Source organism: Diadema setosum, chromosome 20 (assembly GCF_964275005.1).
Source record: "Diadema setosum chromosome 20, eeDiaSeto1, whole genome shotgun sequence".
In the NCBI taxonomy this organism is placed as follows: Eukaryota; Metazoa; Echinodermata; class Echinoidea; order Diadematoida; family Diadematidae; genus Diadema; species Diadema setosum.
Window position 1 is genome coordinate 3279883 of NC_092704.1, and position 26247 is coordinate 3306129.

Below are 26247 nucleotides of genomic sequence, written 5' to 3' on the forward strand. Positions count from 1 at the left end.
ACATAGTATTTCAGGGTATGTTCTTTTGCCTTTTAATACGACCACAAGGCAAACTGCCCATAGGTCCACACTCACTCTGCCTCCATGTCTGCAGCTGCCGCATAGTGCAGCGGTGTGCAGTTCCTGATGTCTGACGTATTGACCTTTGACCCCATCGCTACCAGTGAGAGGAGACACTGGTGGTTGGCGTTGCCTGCTGCATAGTGAAGCGGCGTGCGACCCTCTCGGTCCTGAACGTCAAAGTCGGCTCCTCGACTGATGAGGAGATCTAAACAATCTACATTCCTGGTGGACACACAATGATAATTATAAAGGATATTCATATTGTGCTGCTACTATCATAATATATTCTGTGATGCATGACAAAGTAGTAATACATGTAATTGAAACCTAAGTAGCATTCTCTTCAGACAAGTTTTTAAGCAGAACAAATTCCATACTGATGCACTGCAAAAAGGGGGGAAATGCTACTGTATACGCCATATATTTCGCGAGTCTAAATTTTCGCGAATAGGGACTGCCCGACAATGTCGCGAGTGGTTAAATTCGCGATCTTGGAGTCGTGTACTGAATGGAGAAACGGGAAACGCATACGTCACATTCAAATCGGCATTAGAGTCAATATTTTCGCGTGTTTTTAATTTCGCGAACAGCAACTGACTCACGAAATTCACGAAAATAAATAACCTCACGAAATATTCGGCGTATACAGTAACTATTCATTTTTCTATCCAAAATGATATTTTCTTCTTTTGAATGAAAGAAATAGATTTGCATCAGATATAGCAAAAATGTATTCCAGAGAGAAGGAAACAGAGATATACCACTTACCCTGAGCATGATGCGCAGTGTGCTGGCGTTCTCCCGTTTTCATCCAGGGCATTGACATCGCATCCTGAAATAAAGACAAATCAGCATTTATTAGAACTAAAAGAACATGATATGTAATGGTCATGTCCTGCTTTTTTCTTCAAATGTTTTTACTTCATTTGAGAAAAAATACATTGTATCACTTCTGAAGCCTTGGCAAAATTCAACATTGAAGACAGACTTGCAAGTGAAGGTAAAAATCTTGAGAGGTTCTTTTCATATCTTGATCATGATTGGTTTTAAGAAGTTACCAGTATCTCCCTTGAGGCAGCAAGTTTTGTTCTGTTCATTGTTTGGTTCCCACCCTCCCCCCCCCAAAAAAAAAAACAAAAAACAAAAACAAAAAACAAAAAACAAAACAAAACAAAAAACAAAACAAAAAAAAAAACAAACAAAAAAAAAAAACACAAAACAACAGATGTGACTTTTCATGCAATGCATGCAATACCTTGATCGGCCTGTACTTTTAATAAGATTCTTTTGCTATCATTTTTCAATAGTGCCGCTGTGCAGTGTGTGTGTGTGTGTGGAGGAGGGGGGGGGGGGGAGGGGGGAGACGGCATTCGATGAGTGGTCTAGGTCAAACATGAGGACTGATTAAAACTTTACTGCTCAACAAGATGATTGGTGGCTATGTTTATTTAAACACTGCATTGTAAATTATCCATTACTACTGGTAATGACACTGCATTAAACACTGGAGGTACATGTAGTTTTTACTGGTGGTAATGATTAGATGGTTAGTTGATCCCCCCTCCCCCCCAATCTCTCTTCCCTCTGTGTGACAGGTGCTTACCCCCTTCCAGTAGCTTCTTGCAGCAGATGGTGTACCCACTGAGCCCAGCCAGGTGAAGAGGGAGCATACGATGGATACCGTGTCTGGAGGAACGAGGAAGAAGAAACGTGTCAACCCAATTAAGGACTCATCCTTACCTTTACGTCTGATTGGTCAAAAGTGACATGCTGCAAATTGGCAACTCAAAAGTGATATCGATAACGCTGTAAGGTCCTTCAGGCTTTGGTACAAAACTACTGCATAATGCTGTATATTTCGAAAGCATACTACATGTATTTTGCAAATTGGGACTTGTACAACGGCTCCACAAGTGGTTGAATTTAGTGATCGAAAAACATAGACAGAATGAAAAATTAATATTACCCAGCTTCAAGGAGATATACATTGTATTTTTGTTATCTGGTAGCCAGTGGCAATATTTTTCAATAACTGTCAATTTCATAAATACCAATTGACTCCTCTGCGAGATATAAAGCATAGCAAAATCTATGGTGCATACAGTCGCTAACTGATTTTGTTAAAAAGATCTCAGCATGTCTGCTATGTTAGACACCCATATATGTTATGGTCATATTCAAAAGTTTTATTGTTTGCCAAGGTCAAACAAGGGTTTCTACCTTGTTGGGTCAGCCCCATGGTCAAGAAGAGTAACCAGCAGTTCCTGGTGACCATGCTGGGCTGCCAGGTGGAGTGGTGTATTACCCTGGTTGTCCACGCAGTCAATGATGGCGCCTGGTGACAAGGATGGAGAATTGTTGATTAAGAACTGATCACCAGTCTCACTGGTAATCTTTTTTTTTTTTTACACCGTAGCAGAGGCTCTGCAATGTGGGAAATTGTCTTGTAACTTGTCCCTTTTGCCCCATAAGATTAGAAAGGAATGTTGAAGTTGGGAAGGTTATATATATAAGACATATTGCACTCTACAGAACATAAAGCTGTGTTAGTTATCTTTCTTTATAGCAGAATATGCACTATACACCTCCAGTTGAAATAATTTTGACAAGCCACTGACAGACACTGAGATATTGAGGTGCCCACTTTTTCATTTGAAAATTACAATCATGTGACGATATGAACCCTATTCTTGGAAATCTTTGAGATATATCCAATAACAATGTCAACAAAAGAATACATTGTAATTCCAACATCAAGGCAGTAGAAACTGTAAATACGCAGCAAAACAGTGTTTCACATTGATTAAAGTCAAATGACTGCAGGTCACTCTGATTACAGCTTCCACACAAGCAAAGAACAAGGCACACTGAATTGGCATGTTATAGGCAAAATTTAGCACGAGACACCATATATACTGTCAACTTATTGCAGAAGTTATAAAGCATTATCGATGCAATGCATAATTGTTTAAGAAACATAGAATTACATACAAATGCTCCCCTTCAGCAAGGAAAAAGAGAGAGAGAGAGAGAGAGAGAATGAATAAAAAAGATGAACAGTATAGAGGCCAAAGTGAGAAGTACCTTGGCAGAATTAGACGATTAAATACAGCTCTTGACAATCATCACAATGCGACAGCCCATGAATGATGAAATGTAAGTAAGAGGAATGAATTAGTCACGATGCAGATGGCATTTGCATGCACATGCGATGAAGAAGAAGAAGAAAAAAAGAGAAAGACACTATCTAAACAGCCATGCTAAATGACGCTCCAAGCTTAGAAAGCCAGAGAAAAATGAAAGACTGGATACAACCACAGAACAATTAAATATTCATTTGTATTTCGATATAATTCCCAGTTTCCACCTTGAAGGAAATGTGGAAAATTTATAAGCCGAGAATGTACCTGCCGCCAGTTTTACATGATGCAGACAGATTGTTAAAACCGCTCATTTTCAAAGGAAGTCTTCCACATGGAAAAAGTTGTAATGACTCAATCCCAAAATCTTGGTGAAAGAAACTTTTTCTTCCATTACTGTGCAAAGTTTTCACAGATCTTTTGCTCTGTTACATCTCTTAAGACTGCAAATGTTAAGCGCATCACAAATATTCTTGAGAAATCATGTTCTTTGTTACAATGTAAAGGTGTAGAGCATTGAAGGTGACTTTGCTTTATAACATATTACAGGCAACCATTTCTATGCTATCACTGAATGCTGCATTAGGTGATATCAGGAAAGTCACTTTTATCTGAGTCAAATGGCCAGCCATTTTTTTTTTCTATAAATTTTTTCATTTTTCTTTTTGAACACTACTATCACACAAAACATATTTGTCTTGTGGTCAATTTTCCATACAGCACCTGATGAGTGAACCACATAGAGACCACAGCATCCAAAGTGATATTTATCTTGCCAGACAAGTGAAATTTGTTCTCTTGAAATGAATGATACATTACATGTATCTTTACTTTTACTGTATTGGTCACACACCGATCTGCTACAGACTTCCTTTACCCTCCGCACATGGTAAACACAAACTTTGTAAGCCAAGTCATTTTGTCTAAAATAGAAGCTGCTGATAGTGACTGTGCCTCCAAAACGATGATGACACTAATAACTTCAAGGAATGTTGCATATACATGTACATGAACACATGATGAAATGTGCAACAAGTATCTCAGAATTCACAATCATCAAATATGTATTCTACTTTTAAGCCTCGTCTCCAACTCTGAATGGTTAGTCTGACACTTTCAATGAAGCATATGAGCACTGGAAAGTGATGCATAGCATATCACAATCCAATAGCAAAACTGTGATGCTTGGCTTATTTTTCATGAAAGATTATCTCTCAGAAGGATAATCTCTACAAAGTTCTTATTGCATTACTACGAGCCTTTCCTTCCTCTTTGTATTCTTCACTTGGGACTTGGGTTTTTGGTTTGGCACTTTGGCCTTTTGTTTGAGGAAACTAATCATCACTTTATTCTCTTCTCTCTTCTTAGTCACCAAGTAATCAAATGCCACTAAATACCTGGCATAGTTTCAGAGTGTTTCATCATATCTCCTTCATTTCCACAAAAAATAATGAATATAAGATTGCTCTTACAATTTAATTTTTGTATGTTACATGGTCATTATCAATAGAACTGATTAGATTTTAGCTGCAGAGATCCAAACACAGGTCAACTCAATCTCAGACTGGAGTTGGAATCAAGAGTCAAATCAAGAGTCAAGTCAAGAGTCAGGAGTCAACAATGTATTCTAGAATGTACAGCGCGCAAATAAAAGAGGTGTGTCCTGTATATCCCCTCCCCTCTTCTTCCACACATGTGCTTGGATACCCAATATTCTGAAACTGATTCCCATACTCTTGGCAGAACACACATATAGCTTGAATTCTTGAAGTATGTCATATCATGAAATTGTGTGACAGTTTTATGACAGTTTTAATTCGACAGTTTTGCCAATGAATGACAATCATATTAAAAAAAAAAAGTTTCCTAAGTATCACCATCCAAGAAGGGACCTGTTGATTTTTTTTCTAAAAAATACTTTGAAGACCAATCTAGCGAGACAAGAAAGAGAGCTCTTAATTCCCAATATCTTGAAATGAAAAGGGGTGTTCCACTTGTTCCACTCTAATTTTCAATGAAATCTAATACACCAGTGGCAGTCTGCAGTTTAAACCACAGCTTGAAACTACCTCCTTTCAAAGTTCCAACAGGTACATAGTACATTGTTTGTCTTGGGAATATTCATGAGTAAGGTTGTGGAAAACACACAATTATGCAGCCTTCATTCAAACTCTGATGCCAATACGACAATGACAACTAATACCACAACGAAACCTGGCACAGTGACACTCACATAAAATGACAATTTTGCGATACTTTGGTGTGTTGACCGTGAAAACATTTGCACTACTGAGCTACTAGGGATTCACTTTGACAAGTGCATAATGCATTTACACATGATATGCAGTAATGGTGAGTGCTGACAAATCTAATATTATGCAAAATACTGTTCTTTTTTTTTTGGATGGTCATGGAAAAAATTGTGCTAGGAGGACAGATGAATGTTTCGGTATTAAATTGAGTTGACACTTAACTTCTCGGTGGTTTGATACATTGGTGTTTTTGTGGCCTTCTTGGTTAGTGGAGAAATGGCAGAATGTGTGCATATGACACCAATACATTTATGACACATTAAGCAAACTTTTCAAACTTTTTGTCAGTAATGCTGCGACTCGGTCACTTCTGTCCTCGAACAAGACTGGAATAAGATATTGGACATGCTTAGTGTATTAAGGTAAGAAGTCTAATCTCACACATGAATAGGATAAGGAAAAATAATGCAAGCTAAGTATGGTGTGTTCACTGAGAGCAAGAAAGACGTTATCATGACAGGTGCGGCGATGACAGAAATCAAGCTGATAGTGACAGTGAGCACGAAAGCTGACGCCAACTGGACAACCGCTGGGATATATACACAGTTTGCAAAAGGGAACATCAAACTAATATGGTTAAATGAGACCTTTGCCGCATGGCTTTTTGGATTAGCATGAAGTCTGGTCATTCATCCGACACCATGATTTGTGCATCACAGCCTAAATGTCTTCCCATCATATAGAATTCGTTTCCCAGTGAAGACATACACATCATTTCAGAAGACTTGCCATTATGAACACCTTGTTTGTATTTGTTGGATATTTTTTTTTTGGCATACTGAACTGCATACAAAAAATTTGATTTTCTCTTCTCTTTTTGATTTTCAATGCGTCATACTTGTTCAGTCTTGAGAGTTCATCAAAGACAAAGCAATCATTATGATATGCAATCATTTCTGGTGTGTGGTTTCAGGGAACAGATTTAAAAAAAAAAAAATTGGCCAACTCATATCGGCAACAGCATACTTTGCCTTGCTTTACCTTTTGTAGCTGAATAAAAAACTGAATTTTGGATTTAAGAGAGTTCCATATGCTAATCACCCCTTGGATGACCTATAGCCATGATAGATATGTAGACCCTGAACAATTATCTTTGGACAAACCCACACAACACCCCCTGAGGTTCATTACTAGTGCTTATCATCTTTACCTTCCCCCCACCTTTTATCCTTAAAAAGACCCCAACAAATTGGTTGGCAGATATCCAGGGAGTTGATGTAGAAGAACTGAAATATCCAAACAAAATCATTCTAAAGATACAATTTGTAATATATATCAGCACAAACTACTAAGATTTTTGTGACATGATTTGCGCCATGTGCCTAGGTCAATAAAATGTCTGACTCATCTAGCATGATACTGAGCTATGTCGATATGAGTTCGACATCAATTTTTCTTTTCACTTTTTTTTTTTTGCGTAGAATGATACTCACCAGCATCTAAAAGAAGCTGAACAACTACAAGAAGAATGGAAAAGATAAGTGTTACACTCTAAAAACATGAATCATGAGAGATAGAGAGAAGGGAACAGAGATAGAGAGAGACAGAAAGAGTCAGAGAGTGAGAGAAAAAGAACGAGGCAAGGAGAGATGACTGAAAAATCCTGGAAAGACAAATATTTCAGAATTGTATGCAAATTGAAAGAAGTAATGTCTACAAGATACTTTTTTCTTCATTTACAAAGGGTGATGGTCCATGAGTGGGCCCCGCACACTGGAAACATCCATTGTTTACAAACATACTGCATTGTAAGTCCATCTCCAAAATAGTGACTTTACAATACAGCAGTATTCTTTTTTTTTTCTTTATAAATAGTTCCTGCTGGTGTAGACTAGGAAGTTAAACATGAATAATATTACCATATAGAGGGGATAGTGTTCATTTGCTCACTTAAATCATCTCCCTTGCCTCTCCAAGCAATATTTTCCAATGACCTAATTCTGGTATCCTTTCTTTTAGTCTTTTTGGGTTCTCCTCTTATATGTAAATTATCCTTAAGGCAAAGACATTGTAAACACTTCCATCTTTAATCGCATAATGCTTTGAAAAAAAGAAGAAGTTGAGTGTGGAACAAGAGAAAATAATACACAGGTGTGAAAAAGGAAGCACATATCAGCCTGGATATTATTATCAAAGGACATGTGTCATAGTAACCAAATATAACAATATATATGTTTGCCTCCAAAAGCCACTATTGGTGCTCACAGCTATGGTACATTTTCAAGGGCAATAATCTCGAAAAATTATTTTGAAAATCGAAAAAGAAGACGCAATCTTTCCTACTTTAAATTAATTTGACGAAGGGCAAACCACAGGGCCTCAGAGAAAACACTATACCAGAAACAGAGTGGATGTACACAATCAGGTCAAGAAAGTAACAGGTGCAAAACAGTTTTGGTGTGTAAATACCAATGTCTGAAACTGAACAAGATAGCTTTTGCAATGTTTAGCATTTGAGTATGACCAATAGTGACTTTGTGTAAGGAGCAGTTAAGCTGCTGAAATACAGAATCATCTCTTGATAAATCTCTCTGAACAAATAAGTAACAAATCACTGTACAAAGACATAAACATGACATAAACACGACTTGGACAAGACACACAACACAAATAGGACCCTAAACGGCGCTGACCCTACACCGCGTACATCGGTCCATCAACCCGTCAAAATAATTGATGGACTTGGTGTGACAGCTAACGTGATGGGAATTCCCCCTTTGGTCTACCCCATGCCATGTCTTCTCTCATCCTATGCCCATGCAAACATTTCATGCCATTTCATGACAATCATCTCCACATGCCCCTTGGTTGGTTTGATTCCCCCTAGAGTCCCTTGGCCCAGGGCAGCCCATGCAGGATTGGGTCCTCATCCCATCCACGTTCTCACAACTTCGCATCCTCAATGCATCTCTGGTCTTGGAACACAATGGCCCATTTTTTTTTTTTTTTTATTATTTTTTTTTTTTTTTGCATGACAAGAATTTTGAAAATTTCACAGAAACCAGAACTGGATCTATGTCATCTTTATGAAATAGTGTCTTACCTAGGTTGCATTTAGCATTATCATAGTCACAATAATTGAATGCATATTTCAAAAGGAAATTTTCAAGAACAATAAACAAGGATGCCCTCTTGAAGTTGTCCTTACAACAATTTGAAGAAAAACTTCCAGCAACATTAATTTTGCAACTGATTGACAAATTGCCATGCATCAATGTAAATGAAAGCATCTCGACGGAAAAATTTCATGAATTTGAACATTAAGTTTTGTTTCTTTTGTTTCTTGCTCCGCATTTTGCTCAAGAATCCTTGTGGTGAGGACACATCTAGCTGGTCTCAAAATCTTGAGACTCGTATTGGCATGTCAATGCATGCAGCTGTCTTCACCTTCTGCTAAGTGTACTTTGGTCTACTCCACAGAGTGTCATTAATTTAACTCAGTTGTCATCAAACAAACGATGCAAATCTCAATGATTAATTGCAGGTTGCCAGGTTGATGCTGGCATTCAAAGTTGTTGAGAACGTTTTAGGGAGGAAAATATCAAAGTAGGAGTTTGTTTCGAGGGGGGTGCAGGATTAAACAGCCTCTCAGCCAACGTGCACAGTGCGTCCTAACATGTTTCAGGGAGTGGTGGGGGAGAAGATGGGGATTTGCCGAGGGGAAGATTAAGTAGGAAGGGGGAAGAGGGACGGGACGGGAGGGGAGGAGGATGAGCACGATTTAATCCCATGGGTGAAGGAAAAGGGGGCAAGTTTGGTAATCTCGTTACTTCATGCTGCATACAGAATTGGAAAAGTTGATTGATTTTTTGTGTATCTCTCTCACTCATATTTTCATTCCATGAAGGTAACCAAAGCTCATTTTACTCATTTTACCCTAAATACTGACCTCTCAGGGATCCTACTGTGCACCCTTTGGTCAAATTCCTCAAACACTTGCATTGATATTGGCTACATGCTTAATACTATGGAAGGATTGGCCACTGAGCAAGTTGTAACTTGGGCACTAGAAACAATTTGGTTCATTTTCATTTAGAAATCATTATCACAAAATTATAAATGTGACACTGCATACCAAATCTTCTATTCACTGGAATCGCTCGAACTATCACCAAATGTTTTTAAGCCTTTAATGGCTACCTACAAGACTGCTGTAAGATATATCCCTTGACCTTTCTAGCAGAAAAAAAAAAATGATTTAAAGGATTACAAAATTTTAAAGGATTTACAGGATTACAGAATTTAACAAAACAAACTGCATTCTGTGGGTGGATATGTGCAGTATGTGCAGTTAAGAGAAATATCTGAGCAGAAAATAGAAAAAATTTGAATACAGCCTGGCTATCCTTCTAAACCCTAAGATATCCCTCCTACACAAACTAATCTACATTTTCCATATGTGGTTACTATGATCTGCTCTAGGCACATACCAATAACAGTGTACATCTAATCTCTTGGGACAAACTGTTATCAAGGCATATGTAGGTCTTTGGACAGCTCCTGAGGTTTGTGGATTTGAAAACAGACTGCCCGACATGACATACATATATCAGAGTTTTGGCTTGGTAAGATCTGGCTTTGGTAATGATGTAGTGTCGTGGGAAAGCAGATAATTTGGAAGAAGACCCAAGGAGATGGTCTTACGAACGTGACGAACTTTTTAGTTTTTATTTTTTGTTGGCATCTAGAAACCATTCTCGCTCTTCCTCCGGTTTTCTCTCTTCTCCTTTCTCTGAGAGAAAAGAAAGAACTTAAAAGTTTCTTGAGCAGAACTAGCTGAAACATGCTTCATCCAGCAACCTCTTTCCCAGTTTCATAGTTTTCTCTACATGCGCATATGGGGATAGGGGTTTAACAGCTGTAGTCCCATATATTTACATCCATGTCAGAATTACTAAAGACTCTTTGAATATGGTGACCAGACCCACCTCTCTCTAAAAGACTCTCTGCCCTGGGGTAGTGGCCCTGGAGTGCGATCATGTGGAGTGGGGTGCGCCCGTCCTTACACTGGATGTTGGCCTCCGCCCCCCTGCTGATCAGGTATTCCAGACACATGCCCCCATGAGGGGATACTGCTGCCAGGTGAAGGGGTGTCTGTGGAGAGGGAACACAAGTTGATTACATAATGCGACAAAAGCAGGGGTGTGAATATTTCACCCAGAGCAGCACATATACTGTTACCTTCCAGGGCTAAGACACACTTCACAATCTTTCGTCACCACAAAAATATAAGTTGGGGATGTGCTACATACATGGGTGCAAGAATATCTCGGCAGTGGTGCCAAGCCTGATGTACATAAACGCATCAGCAAAGTTTCAGAAAATTGCACAATCTGTTGCTGGCATGTAAAAAGTAATAAATTTTAAAATTTGGTCAAATCGATGGGTGGCCATCACTGTATGAGGACTACAATTTGTGATTTCAAAGTAGTGGAACAATACATGGAAAATGAAGAGAGAATTCTTCAAAATATCATTTTCATAAAAAGAATATGTTCCTCTAAAATGTTACTGACAGATGTTGAGGGTAATATTATTCCCATCTTCTGAAAGAGGCTAGTCATATGCTCTTTCATTATGCTAGAAAACACAGTTGGGAATATTAATTCCCCAGTATGCTGTAACTCATGTAATCGCTCCATTCCTCTAAGTGCTTTTACCCATACCCATAATTACAATGCCAATGCTCATGGTATAAGGGTAAACTAAAGACTGACCCCTTGCCCACTCCATCCACCTGACCATACTGACCTGTCCCTTGTTGTTCAGGATGTTGACCTCTGCGTTGTGCTGGATCAGCTCTCGTAGGACCAGGTCATTTCCGTTTAGACTCGCTATGTGGAGGGGGGTGTTCCCACAAGCATTGGGCATGTCAACCTTTTGGAGAATCCACAATATGAAGATTAGAAAATAGGTTCAAGAATGTCAGCCAATCAGAATCAATTGAGTCATGTGTTTTTATTTGTCTTTATTTTTTTCATTTACTTGCACAGGAGTGTAAACGGTGTGTGACAGCAAAAAAGTATAATTGCACAACATGTTAACATGTGGCAGATTCTTCACGAATCTAATAACACGTACACACACACAAATCAACTCTGAGCCTGACATTAAAAGGACAAGCTCACCTTCATAGACATGTGGGTTGAGTAAATGCAGCATTATTAGTAAACCACATCAGTGAAAGTTTGAGGAAAATCGGACATTCTGTTCAAAAGTTATATCGTTGCTGGGGCGACAAGACCTCGTATCTACAAAATGTCAGATGTTCAGGAGAGCCAAAAAACATGGCGGCCAAAGTACTGTGGCGAATGGGAAAGCCTTTCCTTTGACATGCTGTGGTGGCTTCATTTTTGGAGTAAGACAGTTAGGATTTGGACAGGACATCACTTAACCCATTATTTGACCATTAATCAAAAAAAGTCATTTTCACCAAAATTGCAGATACAAGGTCTTGTCACCCCAGTGACGATATACTTTTGAAGTTTCTGCTCAGTCACGGCTGGATGAGAAGACTATTATAGCTTGTGATGTCACATGTGTACAACGATATAAAGAAAGAATAAAGAAAATTCAACACATTTTCACTTTTCTCGCATAACAAAAGAACACTTGACTTCTCTCTTTCAGAAAGCAGGGGGAATAATATTACCCTTAACATACGTCAGTAACAAGTCAAAGAAATGTGTACTTTATTCAAAAAGTAAAGTTTTGTGAAATTCTCTTTTTATTTTCTTTATATCGTTGTATGCATGTGACATCATACACTGTGGTAGTCTTCTCATCTAGCAGTGACTGCGCAGATACTTAAAAAATTCCTAACTTTTGAAGGAATTGTCTGATTTTCCCCACACTTTCACTGATGTGTTTTACGAATATTTTTGTCTTCACTCAATCCACATGTATATGAAGGTGGACTTGTCCTTTAACGTGAAGTGCAAGTGTATAATTTTCCATTCATTATTATAATGCACGATCCAAAAATTTAACCTCTCAAAAAACTGCATGGAAATCCTAATTCATGAAAATTTAGACTCACTAAATATATGGCATAGACAGTACTGATTGCTCTGTGTGTGCTGCAAGAACCCAAACAATATTGCTTTGATTCACACAGTCCTCTGCATGGATGATCAAAGAGCAGCCCCATTGTATTGCCATACAAAGATTTACTAGCTGATAGTATAGTTCATAGACCCGTTTCATAAAACAAATAATGCACAGGTTTAATTTTGTGAAGTTAGTGTATATGCTGCTCACTCTCTGGTTTTCACTATGTCATGCAATATGCACTTGGCAGCGCCTCATACATGTTGCACCATTGTAAATATTTGCGAGAGCGCTGAACCTCAACGAATGCACTCTCACCCACACATTATTTCTACAGTCAAGGTCAGCAGGACACGGCCAGTTTACAGAAATAGTATTGATGTGCTGCTATTTGTACTCAAATGATTTGGAGTAAACAATACTAATAAAAATGTCTCGCTCGGTATACAATGAAAAAATGAAAACCACTGCAGGAAAATTTCAAGTGGGAAAATCATGAGGTTAGCCGATATTACCCACCTTTGCACCGTGCTCTAGGAGAATCCGCACCACGCTGACTTGCCCACTGGCTGCAGCAGCGTGCAGCGGTGTGAAGAGGCTACGATCACGGCAGCTGATGTCGGCATCGTTTTCGATCAGCAGCTGGACCACATCAACATGACCTTTGAAAAGGAAAATAATATTGTGTGGTGGGTGCTCATCTCTTTCTAGTATTGTAAACAGTAATGAAGTCTGCCAAGAAGGAGGGTAGTTTCTGAAACTCTGAATTGAAACTCATTGGCTTTGATGGGCTAACTGGTATGTAGTTTCAGGCACAAGGAAATGTCAGGCAGTTGTTGGTTTTTTTTTCATCATGCTGCATTTGGCCAGTTCTACTTTCTAAGCTCTGATTAAGAAATTTGGTAAATTTGTGGAGAAGCAATATTATTTTATATTGATAAGCACTTTTTGATAAGCATATCTTCTCACAAAAGAAGGCCCAATACTGCACAAGAGTTGGAAGACTGTAAGACTGACACTAATTGTAGATCGCTGGCCATCCACGAACTGAATGAACTCTCAAGTAAAATCTTCTTTTATTTTTTACAAGTGTATAAGTAACACCAAATCATAGAGGCATTTTAAATGTCAGCAAAGTAGCTGAAAACAATAAAAAAAAAAAATGAATAAAGGCTACACCTTTGTAGCATTAGTACCAAGTTGCAAGTGAAATTACCCATATCTGAAAAATTATTGCTGAATGAGAAACAATATGAATTCAAAGAGTTTAACTATGGAGTGAGAGGGAATCATTACCCATATAAGCTGCCCAGTGCAGTGGACGTCTCTCCTTCTTGTCTTGAGCATTGACCGTTCCACCTTTACCTATCAGTAGCCTGACCATCTGCCAAATAATCACATAAAATACAAACAGAAGGAAAACAAAAGCATGAGCTAAGAAACTTGCTTCATAGAAAGGTTTTATAATTTATCAGTAGACTCACTTCAAGGCTGATGACTGAAGTTTTGTTTACATTTGTCCAAGTACTATGTATATCAACACCTTTTTATCACCGCTATGAAACCTCTTGTGAAAATACAAGTGGCAACTCCAACCCTGTTGTCGAATCTACAGGATTTAACAACAGTTATAACATCAGGACAGTTTCTAAACTATGAGTCATTTTTTGTTTGTTTTAATTTTGCAAAATTACAATGTAACAAGCTCTAGCATTACCCACAATACATGACCATAATGTATACAGATAGGCACTGTCTGTACAATATGCAATGATCAGTCAGCATAGCAATAAAAACAATCATACCCCTTGCTTGTAAATATATCAAATTGCCAAATTTTCTACCACGTCCTGATTTGCAGGAGAAATTCTTACTTGTGAAATAAAAGGCAAATAAAGGCTTATCTTACACAATGCCTAAATACACAGAGGTATTTCAGGTAAGAGACTTGAGAGGAGGCTAACTTGCCAAAGAAGCCTGGTGATTATATATAAAATACCTGGTATCCAATCATATATTTTTATCTGCTGGTTGTAGCTTTCCACATACAGACAACCATAAGGGTAGAGAAGGAGCTTCCATCATTTTTTTCTCCACGCCGCCTGTAATGGCACCACTGATCATTATAGGAGGTATCTAGATATCACATTGGCCAAGCCGTTTGAAGCCACAGAACCGCCATCTTACCATGCACATTGCCTATACATTTGTGTGCGTAGCTCACAGCATCACATGATCTTGGTGACAGTCTCTACTGGATAATTTCCGCATTGATGACTTTCAATAAGATCAAAACTGTCTGAATGCTATTTCAGGGTCTAAAAATATGACATCTTACAATGTACCTATATTTTGCAGCAAGCCCCATTCAGTTTCGTTAAGTGGTCACAGAGAAATGTGAATCATTGTAAAGCATGTCATGGGTCTGTCTATTCCAAGTTCAGCACTTGGATGCCCTTGGAACTGCATATTAATGTTGAACACAATAAACAGAACTTTGAGGGAAGGGATTCCTGACATGCTCTACAAATATCTCCATTTCTCTTTGCCCACTGAAGCAAACCAGATGGGATTTTCTGTAAGATGTGGGTAATAAGTTACAGTTTCATATCCTGAAATTGTATTTGGATTGATTCACTATTTTCAAAGTTATCGCTGCAGAAAGTCCCATTGTAATTTTTCTTGGACATCCTGTAGAGATCAGTGAATGGTACTCACCTCGACATGTCCGTTAAATGCAGCGTGGTGAAGACTGGTGCGCCCCGCCCGGTCCGTGACATTGACGGTAGAGAGCAGGGGAATGAGCATCTCAGCGATGTCCACCGTGTTGTTGGCCGCGGCCACGTGAAGAGGGGTCTGCCAGTTCTTGTCGCGGGCGTTGATGTCGGCATTGTGCTTCAAAAGGACCCGTACTGTGGGCTGTGAGGCATGATGAAAAAATCATGATCGTTTAAAAATTCAATTAAAATTTGTGTGAATGTTGACTTTAGAGACCCATGAAAGTTTTGGTAGGGACACTGGGCTTTGGTGAAAGGGGTCTACAATCTGTGAATATTCAGTAAACATGAATTCCTAAATACACAGGATAAAGTGGAGAATGTGCGTTTGGGTAGATTAGCCACTATAAATCATATCTACACACACAAGCTTTGCTCATGTACACAAAAAACTGACAGAGATGCAGGTATGTGACAGAATGCACTGTACATTTAATTATCTTGGTAAACACTGCACAATAATTAGTTTTTCAGCTATTTACAATGTTAAAACATTATCTTCATGCCAATGTCATATGTTGTCTTCCGTACATTCATCGCACAGTAAACCTAGACATTTTTTTTTTTGGGGGGGGGGTGGAAGTACTCACTTTTTGTATTTTTTTTCACAAAATATTTTTTTTTTCTGACTGTCTCCTTCTTTCCCTGTCACACACACAAACACACACACACAGACAAACACACCACACATATACAAATGCACACATAGGGAGCATACGGACTGCACGTTTGGATGGTGACTCTCCACACTTGCACTGCAGTGCACACTGTGAGCTGAGACTGACGGCGCTTGATATGACCACCAGCACAACGTCCTTACTGCCTAAGTGCAATTTGATTAGACTATGCAATCAGTAAAATTTAACCGTTATCAGTTGAATAGAGAATAACCATACTGGTAAAGGAAATGAAATCCCTACGATTATTTGCAAGGACATAGTTATTGTTTTTAAACAATATGAGGAATAACAAATGTGTTTTAGCTTAATAAAAGTAGTTTGTGGATCTAATTAAACAGTAAAAATTATCCAAACGAAATCTGTTACGTTCAATTTTGTTGCACTTAAGCAGTGTCCCCGCTAAAGCGGTTCCCGATTACCAGTTGGGTGAGTACTGTATCATATAAACACGGAGTATGGAAAACAGCTGATTTCCATACAATGCCCTGATGACCTGATTACAGACAGACAGACAGACAGACGGACAGACAGACAAGATAATAAGTCCAGCTGTCTGCCTATTTCTGATCAGACGTCAACCAATGTTTTGATAATGCCTCTGCAGACCAAAAAGACCTGACTCACTTCCCTTGTGATTAGCAGTGGCTTGCACTGATTACACGGTCAAACAAGCCAGGCTTTCCACTAGACATAATTCCAGATGTTAAAGCTAAACATAGTTCTGGGGAGGGCTAAAAATTCATGTTACCCATTTTGAATTTGCTTGCAATATACAGGTGACTCCCATTATGACGAAGTCTTTGGGACCGGCAGTTTTCTTTTGTTGTATCCAAATTTTGTTATAACTGAACAAATAAACAATAAAAATACATAGAGTTGATAATGTTGCAGCCTGAATTTTGACTTCGTTGTAACCGGAATTTCTTTATTAATTATAACCGTGTTTGTTACAACGGGAGTGCACTGTATTGAAAGAATCTACAATGAAACCTGTCTGGCTGGCGCGAGTTAACGAGGATATTAAGTTGTTTTGGACTATTTTAAGATCAAAAGTGTATTAAAATAATTATGACCATTGTACACCACGACTTTAATTCTAGAAGCACCCTCCCCATTCAGCAGTGGGCTGGTAGAATGTTACCAGTATGTGATGATCCAATCATGCCCTAGCAGTAGAACTGAATCTCAGGCAGCTACACTTGTATTACAAGCTGCCTCTTGCAATTTACTCTTGCATGATACACACTGCTATTTATATAGCCCTTTACATGTATATTTTGTCATTAATGTAAGTAATGAAATATAAAACATCACGCAGCAACCGCGATCGGGTATGCTCGGAGATTGCGATACTTCTGGCATACCTTTTTGGGCAATATTCACATTTTCTTCATTAGTGAAATGAAACCATATTATCACAGCATAGCTTCATACACATTTCTTATGGCATATTACATCACACACCTCCATATTATTGTAAAATTCAACAGTTTCTGCTGGTGTATTATGAACCACAGCTGTACATTATCCTTTTAAATCAGGTGGGTGTACATTTTAAAAGTTCGGTCGTCACAGCTTTCAAACTTGTGTGTGGATAGCGGTGTGTGCACTATCTATTCACTCTCTACTAAGTTTTCAGTGATTTGTTTTCTTTTAAAACATGATACCAATCTCCAGTAAGAATTAAATGATGTAGGACAGACCCTTTTTGAATAGTATCAATTTGGGTTTCTTAGATATCCCCTTCCCTACTTGTCTTTTTAAATAATTTTGTCTGTTAATGTATGCATCCAAATGAACATAAATATAATGTGCTTCTTCCCTGATAATTCTAAGAATAAGAAACTTACATCTTTGTAACCTCTTCATTACTAAAATTAAATTACTGTTCTCCTTCACTGAAAATGCACCTCCTCCTACTCCATTGATTCCAGGAAATAAGATAATTTCTTTCTTCCAGTGACTTTGGAGGATAGATTTCGTCAATTTTGGGGAAAAGTTATCTCTCATTAAAGTGTTCTCAAACATCATACTGTATTGGGGGTAATGTACATTGGATCAGAAAATAACCTGACATCCCAGTGAAATTTGACCCTTTTACCTCAGCAATACCCATTTCTGATGTCGGAAAAAAAAGCAAAGTGTTATAAATGTTTCTTTATTTTAGCCCAAAGTATGGCAGGTATCATTTCTCACAGGTGAACATGGTACACATACTTGTAATAACATAGGAACAGTATGCGGGTATGCCCTTCCACCAGAATATATATGCAACATCTTCACCAAATAAGGCATTACTGTATACGCTGTTATTTTCGCGTACAGATATTTTCGCGAATGACGAGGCCATAGACATTTTCGCGAGATGTTGTTTTCGCGAATTGACGCAGACGCTTACATTAATGCACTATTAAAAGGGCGCATAGAGACATTTTCGTGTGTTGTTAAATTCGCGTTCCATTTTGTGATTCGCGAAATTCACAAAAATTAAACCCTCGCAAAAATAACAGCTTATACAGTATCCCTTTGTAAATCTGGACCCCTTTTCATATAAAGTTGATGTACACTGTAATAGGCACTCTTGCTGGAATGGCAATTGTCATGAAAACGACAAGAATCCAGCTTCCTGATTGGCTGTTGCTATGGGAAGTTGCCATTCCAACAAGAGTAATAATATCTTTTATGAAATGGGGCCCTGGTACACGTAAACCACTGAGACAAGATTATTGCACACATGGGCACATAACACTCCAAGGTGCCTTGTGTATCATAAATCAAGACTCTGTATGCACTTGCAGTATGTCAATGACCTCCAGCACTGACATCCTCACGTAGTAAGGTAGGCAGGTTGTCTGTCTGTATGTTTGTCTTTCTGTCTGTTTGTCTGTCTGTCTCTACAAATTATGTATTGTCTAACAGCAGAGAAACCTACAAACCCACGCTGGTCTACGCTAAGTCGTACACAGCATACCCAGGTAAAATCTCTCTTAAATCTGTCTTTGTACCTTTAATCAGTCTGCCTGATAAAGAGGCATTCTTGGCAAAGCAGATCAAAAATTTAAACATGTGACCCTCCCATTCACATGCCAAGTTTCAAATGATAGATTTTCAAAAAAGACAAAACAAAACAAAATGAAAACCAGAAAACAGTGACCCAAAATTCATCCTATAAATAGCGCTTGTGGTTCAAACAGCTCTTTCCACATTTCCTTACATTTGGCACTTGTGCCTAAATATCTATGCAGTTGCTTAAAGTTTCTGGTGAAAACAGTTCTTTCAATATGGAACTAATCAATCAAACTTCATCAGAATACTCCACAGTTCTTCCCCACTTGCAAAATCTACAAAAAACTACAAAGATTATCACCAAAAAAAAAGGGGGGGGGGGGAGAAAACCTTGACATCGATGCGTCATCTCACAAAGCACAAAGGAGGCACCAGACTCAAAAGTTGGCAAGACATGGAGACAAATATTTTGGATATGCTTATAATAAATCCCCAAGTATCTCTTATGGCTACTGGGCTAAAATTGAGCCTAGACTTGCCGTCTGGCAGCCAAGACACTGAAATAGACTGGGCTCGGTGACACACCAGGGACATGGGCACTTTGCCACAACTTTCATTAAGTGCAGGAAATGGAGTCGACGAGATGGGCTGCTCAAAGTGCTTTGGAAACTGAACATATGGCTGCAATTCATTTTGTGACTGCCACTTTTCTTGGTCCCACATATGCCCGTCTGTGTCTGCTGCCCTTGAGTGCACAGCAAACCCAAATGCTATTGTCCGCTTGTAACAAGCTATATCTTTTAATGGTCTTCATGTGAACTTTGCAGGAGAAAGCATTGTGTGTGTGTTGTTGTTGTTGTTTTTTTTTTTTTGGGGGGGGGGTAGGAAACTTTATGAACACATAGAGGTCTTCAACTAACTTCTTGAAAATGCTAAAATATCTATTTTTGATATCTGAAAGACGGAAGCCTTGCTGGTAGTAAGCATGAGATATCAATGACATTCCCCTTATCAAATTAGACCTCACAAACTAGTTAAGAGCCATATCAAGTTTCAGGCTCGTGTTTGATCAGATGAAGTCAATAAAGATAGTCGGTCTTTGATAAAACTTGCCATGCCTTTGCACTGTAACAATTAATATTCACCCACAATCAACACTGAAGCTAAAATCTGCATAAGAATGCTGCATACTGATAATACAAATATCTCTTCAAGCATTACATAGGCTTAATCTTTGCTAGATTGCGATGACTTGACTTCACACGCTACAGTGCTGTTTTTCTTGTTTCCAATTGATGCTACTACTGCAAACTTTACAATTTAACCCCAATTTATTCAAACTTCCACTTCCAAGGAAGGAAAAGGGGCTGGAAGTACTGGTACTCAACATTTCCATGGAACATCTTGGCAGAATAAAATACAATCTCCATACTCATCTCCACCTCTACCCAATCTTACCCTCCCCCCACCCCCCCCCCCCCCCCCCCCTTCGATGATGGGGTTGAGTACTAGAAAGGTCTCAGGCATTCCAGTGCACTGGTTCCTAGGAAACGCAAGCTATTTTACCTGACTCTTGGAGGCCACAGCTCTGTGCAGTGGAGTCAGCCATCTGCTATCCTTGGTGTTCACTCTAGCACCTGTTTCACAGATAGACAAAATGAGACATTAAGAGACAATCAGAAACAAGCGTGTACACAGAGAAAGAAGAGAAAGCGTTTGAAGTGAGAAATATATTAATAGATACAGGGGCGGATCCAGGAATTCTGTAGGGGGGGGGGGCACAAACAATATTTCTGGTGCTACTTCTGGTTTCATCTCATTTTTTTCTTTTTATTTCTCTTGTTTTAACAACAAATAAAGAGGGGTGCGTGCCCGTTGCGCCCCCCTCTGGATCCGCCACTGAGATATAGGCCCTATATACAGACCATGATAGGGGACACAACTTAGGTAAAGAAGATGAGGGGGAGAGGGGGTAAAAGTGAAGGAAAGAAAGGGGCCACACAAAATAAAAGAAGAAATGCACGAACACAAAGTGAACAAATGGGAAGTAAGGAAATAAAGTCAGAAATATATGTGTGTACATGTAAAAAAAGGTTAGAAAATAAGTCATGAAACTAATATCAATCTTTTATAACAGAGAGACAGAGAAAGACAAGGAAAGAGAGAGAGAAGGAAAAAAAGTGGGATAAAGATAGCGAGAAAACAACAGGATGAGGAAGAAAATATGACTTCATTGGGGAGATGGGAGTATAGAAAATTAAGGGCAAGATGATATTACAAACCTACTTTTATCTCACATACAGTTGCTATGCACTTCATCAAGTAGGCTGACTACGATTAGTCAAATTAAGATTTCATGGCTCACATGATTGCTCTGACAAGACCGACGTCTATAAAATCTCACCAGCAGGGGCTGAGGAGGGGGCTGGGGGATAAACTTATGAGCAAATTGTAATCATGTTGCTGCTATGTCAGTTTGGATAGATTTGTATCAGAGTACCATCATGCTTCTACTTGCGTTCATGACAAGGTTATATAAAGGGGCATTTCCGTGAGTTGTGCGACATGACCACCAAAATTTTACCGGCATATTTCAGGACAACTGATAATCTTACTTTGTTAGCCATAGTTTGAAGTGTGTGAAACCAACTTTACCTAAATAAGAAAAGTTCCCTTTTGTGCATTTTTATACCTTTTGAAACCAGAAAGCATTTTTTGACCTAAAAATCACTAAAAATGCATTTTTGTTGCTCTTTGTGATTATTTTTTATATTTGAGGCTCAAATCAAACTTTGTTTGGTTTTACAAATCAAAAATATATTAATCTAGCAGTAAATAAAGTGGAGACCTCTATATAAGATATTACTTCGGACACCAGCGTGCTCTTACATAGCTCGAGAAGCTGCTGTAACGTGAGTTACCGAAACATGAACTTTTTAACCTAGCAATTTTACTATGCCCATCTGAGACATGGTATTTTGGATTATCAAATAACTATGCAGCACACATCCAAGAAATATGATGGGACATATAGTCTTTGCTTCAAATTCTCATAACAGAGGTCTTAAAATTGTAACGTGAGTTACCATGTAACGTGAGTTACCACAATGTAACGTGAGTTACCGACATGATTTTTCTTTAATACCAAGAAATGATATGAAGGTTGTGATTGTAAGTAACCAATGAGTACATGATTACTGAACTCTTGTATTAAGATTCTATTTCCAGTAGATTGTTATTCTCTTGGTCTCTCTCTATCACCAAACCAACTGGTCTACATGTACAATGTATTAATTACACATGTTCATCACATGTTAACTTCTGAAAGAAACTGTTCCATATTTACTATTTAATATTACAGTGCATGTATACTGATCTGTTACGAAAGTTGTTAAAAGACATTTCTTCTAAAGCTGCATGGACCTTGTTCCAGCAAATTATCAAAATTTTGCGATAACTATTAATAGCCTCCTGATTGGGATAATCACTGCATGATTACTCTTGAAAAGTTCTTGTTTTTTTTTTTTTTTTTGTAATTCAAGTGATTACTATTTGACAATTCATAGTTTATACCTACCTGTATAGACCAAAGCCATTGTTTATGAGGCTGAAACATTTACATGTATGAACATAATTTTAAGATTGGAGCTCGCTTCCTGCTGTTTTTTCTGAGATTTTTGAGAACTGAACATTGTGAATTTGACACGCTTAAAATGTGTTTTATACTATTCTACTCTGAGGTTTTAGCTATATTGTTGCAAAATCCTACAATGAAACTTTTCCATGTTTACTGTAATTTTTTACTTTACATGCTGATCTATTACCAAAAACTTGTTGAATGTGAACCTCATTATCAGACATTTTCTTTAAGAGCTGGACAGTCATGTACCTTTTAGAAAAGCAAACTATCAACATTTTGTGATATTACTAGTTAGCCTCCTGATCACAAAATATTTACTATTCATGTTTTTCATTGGGATTTACTTCTTCAGTCTGCTTGATTACTCTAGAAAATACTGGTATACTTTTTACATGTACAATTTAAATAATGGCTACTTGACTTTTCTTAGACCAAAGCCATTGTTTTTTAAGGCTTAAACATTTATGAACATGTTTTATTAAACTGATCAATACTGGTAGCAGATAACTTAAATTTATCTGCAGTTTCTGTAATTCAATTCTAATTTCTGTACCAGTTTAGTATAAGAATTTGTAAACAAATCAAACATACAAACAATTGATTATTGAGTAATTCAAACAATTATCAAATAATTGGAATATGAATTGCATTGTTTAAAAGTTAAAAGATTTATTGAAATATTCATTTCTGAACCTTTAAACTCTCCACAGACTACATGTACAGGTCTCTAGTCTCGTGACTCATTGTATTAAATGGAATAGTTTATGGATGACTTATTTTATCTAGATAGCCTGAAATCCATTTAATTCTAGTAAAATAATAAAAAAAACAATCAAATCAAATTCTCAATTAAATCCTCAATTTCTGATGCATTTGTTAACTGGAAAAGAGTGTAATCTAATGAAATAGACTCTGTTTCATATAATTTTGTTGAATACAATTTTTTGTCTCAGTACCAATGAAAGCTTGGAAAACGACTCAGTTAAAAATGAAATTTATCTTCAAGTTGGTATTCTAAAGTAAAGTTTCCTGCCTTTTGGTAATCTCATGGATAAAATGGGATTAATTACTGTCAGATCAATGTTCAAATCAATTTAGATTCTTTATTCATGGAGTTTGTTTGTGAAAAAAAAAGTTGTCTTGGTAAGTTTTCTTTGGATTATTAAGACAAAAAATCGTCTTGTGATCATGTGGACAAACTGTAACGTGAGTTACCGTAACGTGAGTTACCGCTTCACATGACGATACCTGGAGAATGTAAGACAATTTGAATTTTTACCATACTCAGTGATGTATGTTGTTAGTCCATGACTTTGACACAATAGACTTTAAAGTCTCTCTGTTTGTTGTTTGAGGAAACTTTTGAATATAAGACATGCCAAATTTTTGCATGTCCAAATTATGTAACGTGAGTTACCGACATTTGTAGTGTTTTTTCTCATAGTTCTCATAAGAGTCTGTGGATGTAATGTTGCTGTGAGGTAGGATGGAGGTGCATGATACTCATTCACATATAGTAACTCATATCACTAATTAGGTTTTAAGGATATTGATCTCAACGACCTAATTTTGAGTTCAAAATGTAACGTGAGTTACCGTGGAAATGCCCAAAGACATACAGGAGAACTTTTTTTCTGTGTCTGTGACCCTTAGTGAAGTAGCCATAAGAAACATAATTCAGTAACCACAGCAAACGAGACGTGGGCTCTAGCACCAACCACATTGAACATTATATGCATACAAAATCTTGAAGTGAATAGTGAAATAAATAAATCAATGTTACAGTGTAGGGCCCATAGGCCTATAATCACAATAGAGGAAACTTAGACAAAATGACACCCAGTTGCATATATCGCAACAAATTTGGTTGACTGCAAGGTTTGCTTTGCAAAAATCTGCATGTAACGATAAATCATAAGTCTGAACATGAGTCTAAAAATGTCGCAAAAGTGTTGGAACCAGCCTCATGGCACAGAACACCAAGTAAAAAGAGCAAAGGAGCTCTAGACAAGAAAAGGGGGGGGGGGGCAGGGGAGGGTTAGTTGGTCCTGCATTCACGTACAGGGCTGCCAACATTCATCCATCGAAATCACATGGACTTCAAAGACCAATCGGGAAGATACATGTCTGTATTTGTGTGTTACACATGCATTTCAATGGGCAGAAATACTTCCAGAATCAGGTAGAATTCTATATTCTCTCATCCAGACACAGAGAGATATTGAAGTTTTCAGGAAGCTGTAGAATCAGGGACACTTGGCAGCTTTGCACTTACCGCATTCTGCCAACAGGTTGACAATCTCTGCTTCTCCCCTGAACGCTGCTGCATGGATCGGCGTTCTCCTCTCAATATCCTGCAACACAATACACAGGAAATTCGATGGTTACGATCTCAGCTGTCAAAAATGTCAGGACATTGGTGATCCTGCAGTGTGATTTCAAAGTCTTTCATAACAAGGAATTGGTATCTTGAACTGGAAGATAAGAAGCCATTTAAAAGCCAAGATATACCTTTGATTATTTTGTCAAAAGGATGTACACATCTTTTGTATGGCTTCATACAAATGCTATGAATCATGATCATTTCAGGAAAAATTAAAATGCTGAACCTTCCAACCCTAATATTCCTGATATTGAGATAAATGAGAGGAAATATTGCAAAAACAAGAATTTTACCAATCTCCTCTATTACAAGTACCACTAGCATGTGTTCACCATTAAAAAAAAAAGAGAAAGACATTGGAAAACAAGCTTGAATGAAGCTCTGTCTTTCCTGACATTGGAATTTTCCTACAATAGGAAAAGTTCACAGGTACATGTATGGTATGCGGTACTGTTCAAATTGCACTCTCATTCTAGTTCGCGCATGATCATTTCATAACAACCGCGAAATCATGAAATTGTCTGGAGCCGAGGCTAGGCAACCCGCCATCAATCTCCAAATTGATTGCATCCTCTCTGTCCTCAGGTAGGAGCAGATTTCTGTCACACCACTGCATGCCTCATTTCAATTCTGTTGACCTAGTTGTCTATCAAGAGACACCGAAAACGGGACGGCAGCAGTAAATCTTCGGCTTTCCAAAGGTCACATTCCTTCTCTTTCAATCTTTCTTTTGTTTTGTTTCCATCATGGGGGTGGGGGGGGGGCTGTCTTTGAACCTGATGAATACCCAGCAAAACTTGTTTGCTATGTGTATCATAAGGAGCACTGTTTGAAAATTAAATGATAAAGAAAACACTAGGTACTTGCAGATATGAACGCACCACTGCACGCTTGACAATATTTGAAACATCAGAGTGCTAACCTAATTAGTTGATTGAGGATGCACATAATTTCAGTCTCTTATAACAGTAGTTCTAGTGCACCAGGAACAAACGGAATATCATCGGCTGAGAACCAGAAGGGCTTTACCGCAATTTGGGGGTATTTATTGAGTTATTGGTATCATGTTGTGTTGAGCTAGATCTCCTCTACATTGAAATTTTGCTGAAAATTAAAACTCAAGAGGGCTATTTTACCCTATATCTTAAACAATGCTTCTTAATCTACCCACTTTTGATTAAATAAATGTTTTATTT

General features: G+C 38.0%; 1 protein-coding gene across 1 annotated transcript in view; it reads right to left on the reverse strand.

Moving 5' to 3' along the window:
• LOC140243923 (uncharacterized) overlaps positions 1 to 26247 on the reverse strand; it is a 76422-nt gene that overhangs the window by 17055 nt on the left and 33120 nt on the right. Inside the window, exons 3-14 of the mRNA XM_072323594.1 lie at positions 24944 to 25022; positions 20595 to 20665; positions 15284 to 15484; positions 13862 to 13949; positions 13085 to 13227; positions 11267 to 11392; positions 10444 to 10609; positions 6949 to 6972; positions 2284 to 2398; positions 1667 to 1749; positions 832 to 895; positions 76 to 285 (exon numbers count right to left, since the gene is read on the reverse strand). Coding sequence (XP_072179695.1) covers positions 76 to 285; positions 832 to 895; positions 1667 to 1749; positions 2284 to 2398; positions 6949 to 6972; positions 10444 to 10609; positions 11267 to 11392; positions 13085 to 13227; positions 13862 to 13949; positions 15284 to 15484; positions 20595 to 20665; positions 24944 to 25022 — 1370 coding nt within the window. The remainder of the gene's footprint in view (positions 1 to 75; positions 286 to 831; positions 896 to 1666; positions 1750 to 2283; positions 2399 to 6948; positions 6973 to 10443; positions 10610 to 11266; positions 11393 to 13084; positions 13228 to 13861; positions 13950 to 15283; positions 15485 to 20594; positions 20666 to 24943; positions 25023 to 26247) is intronic.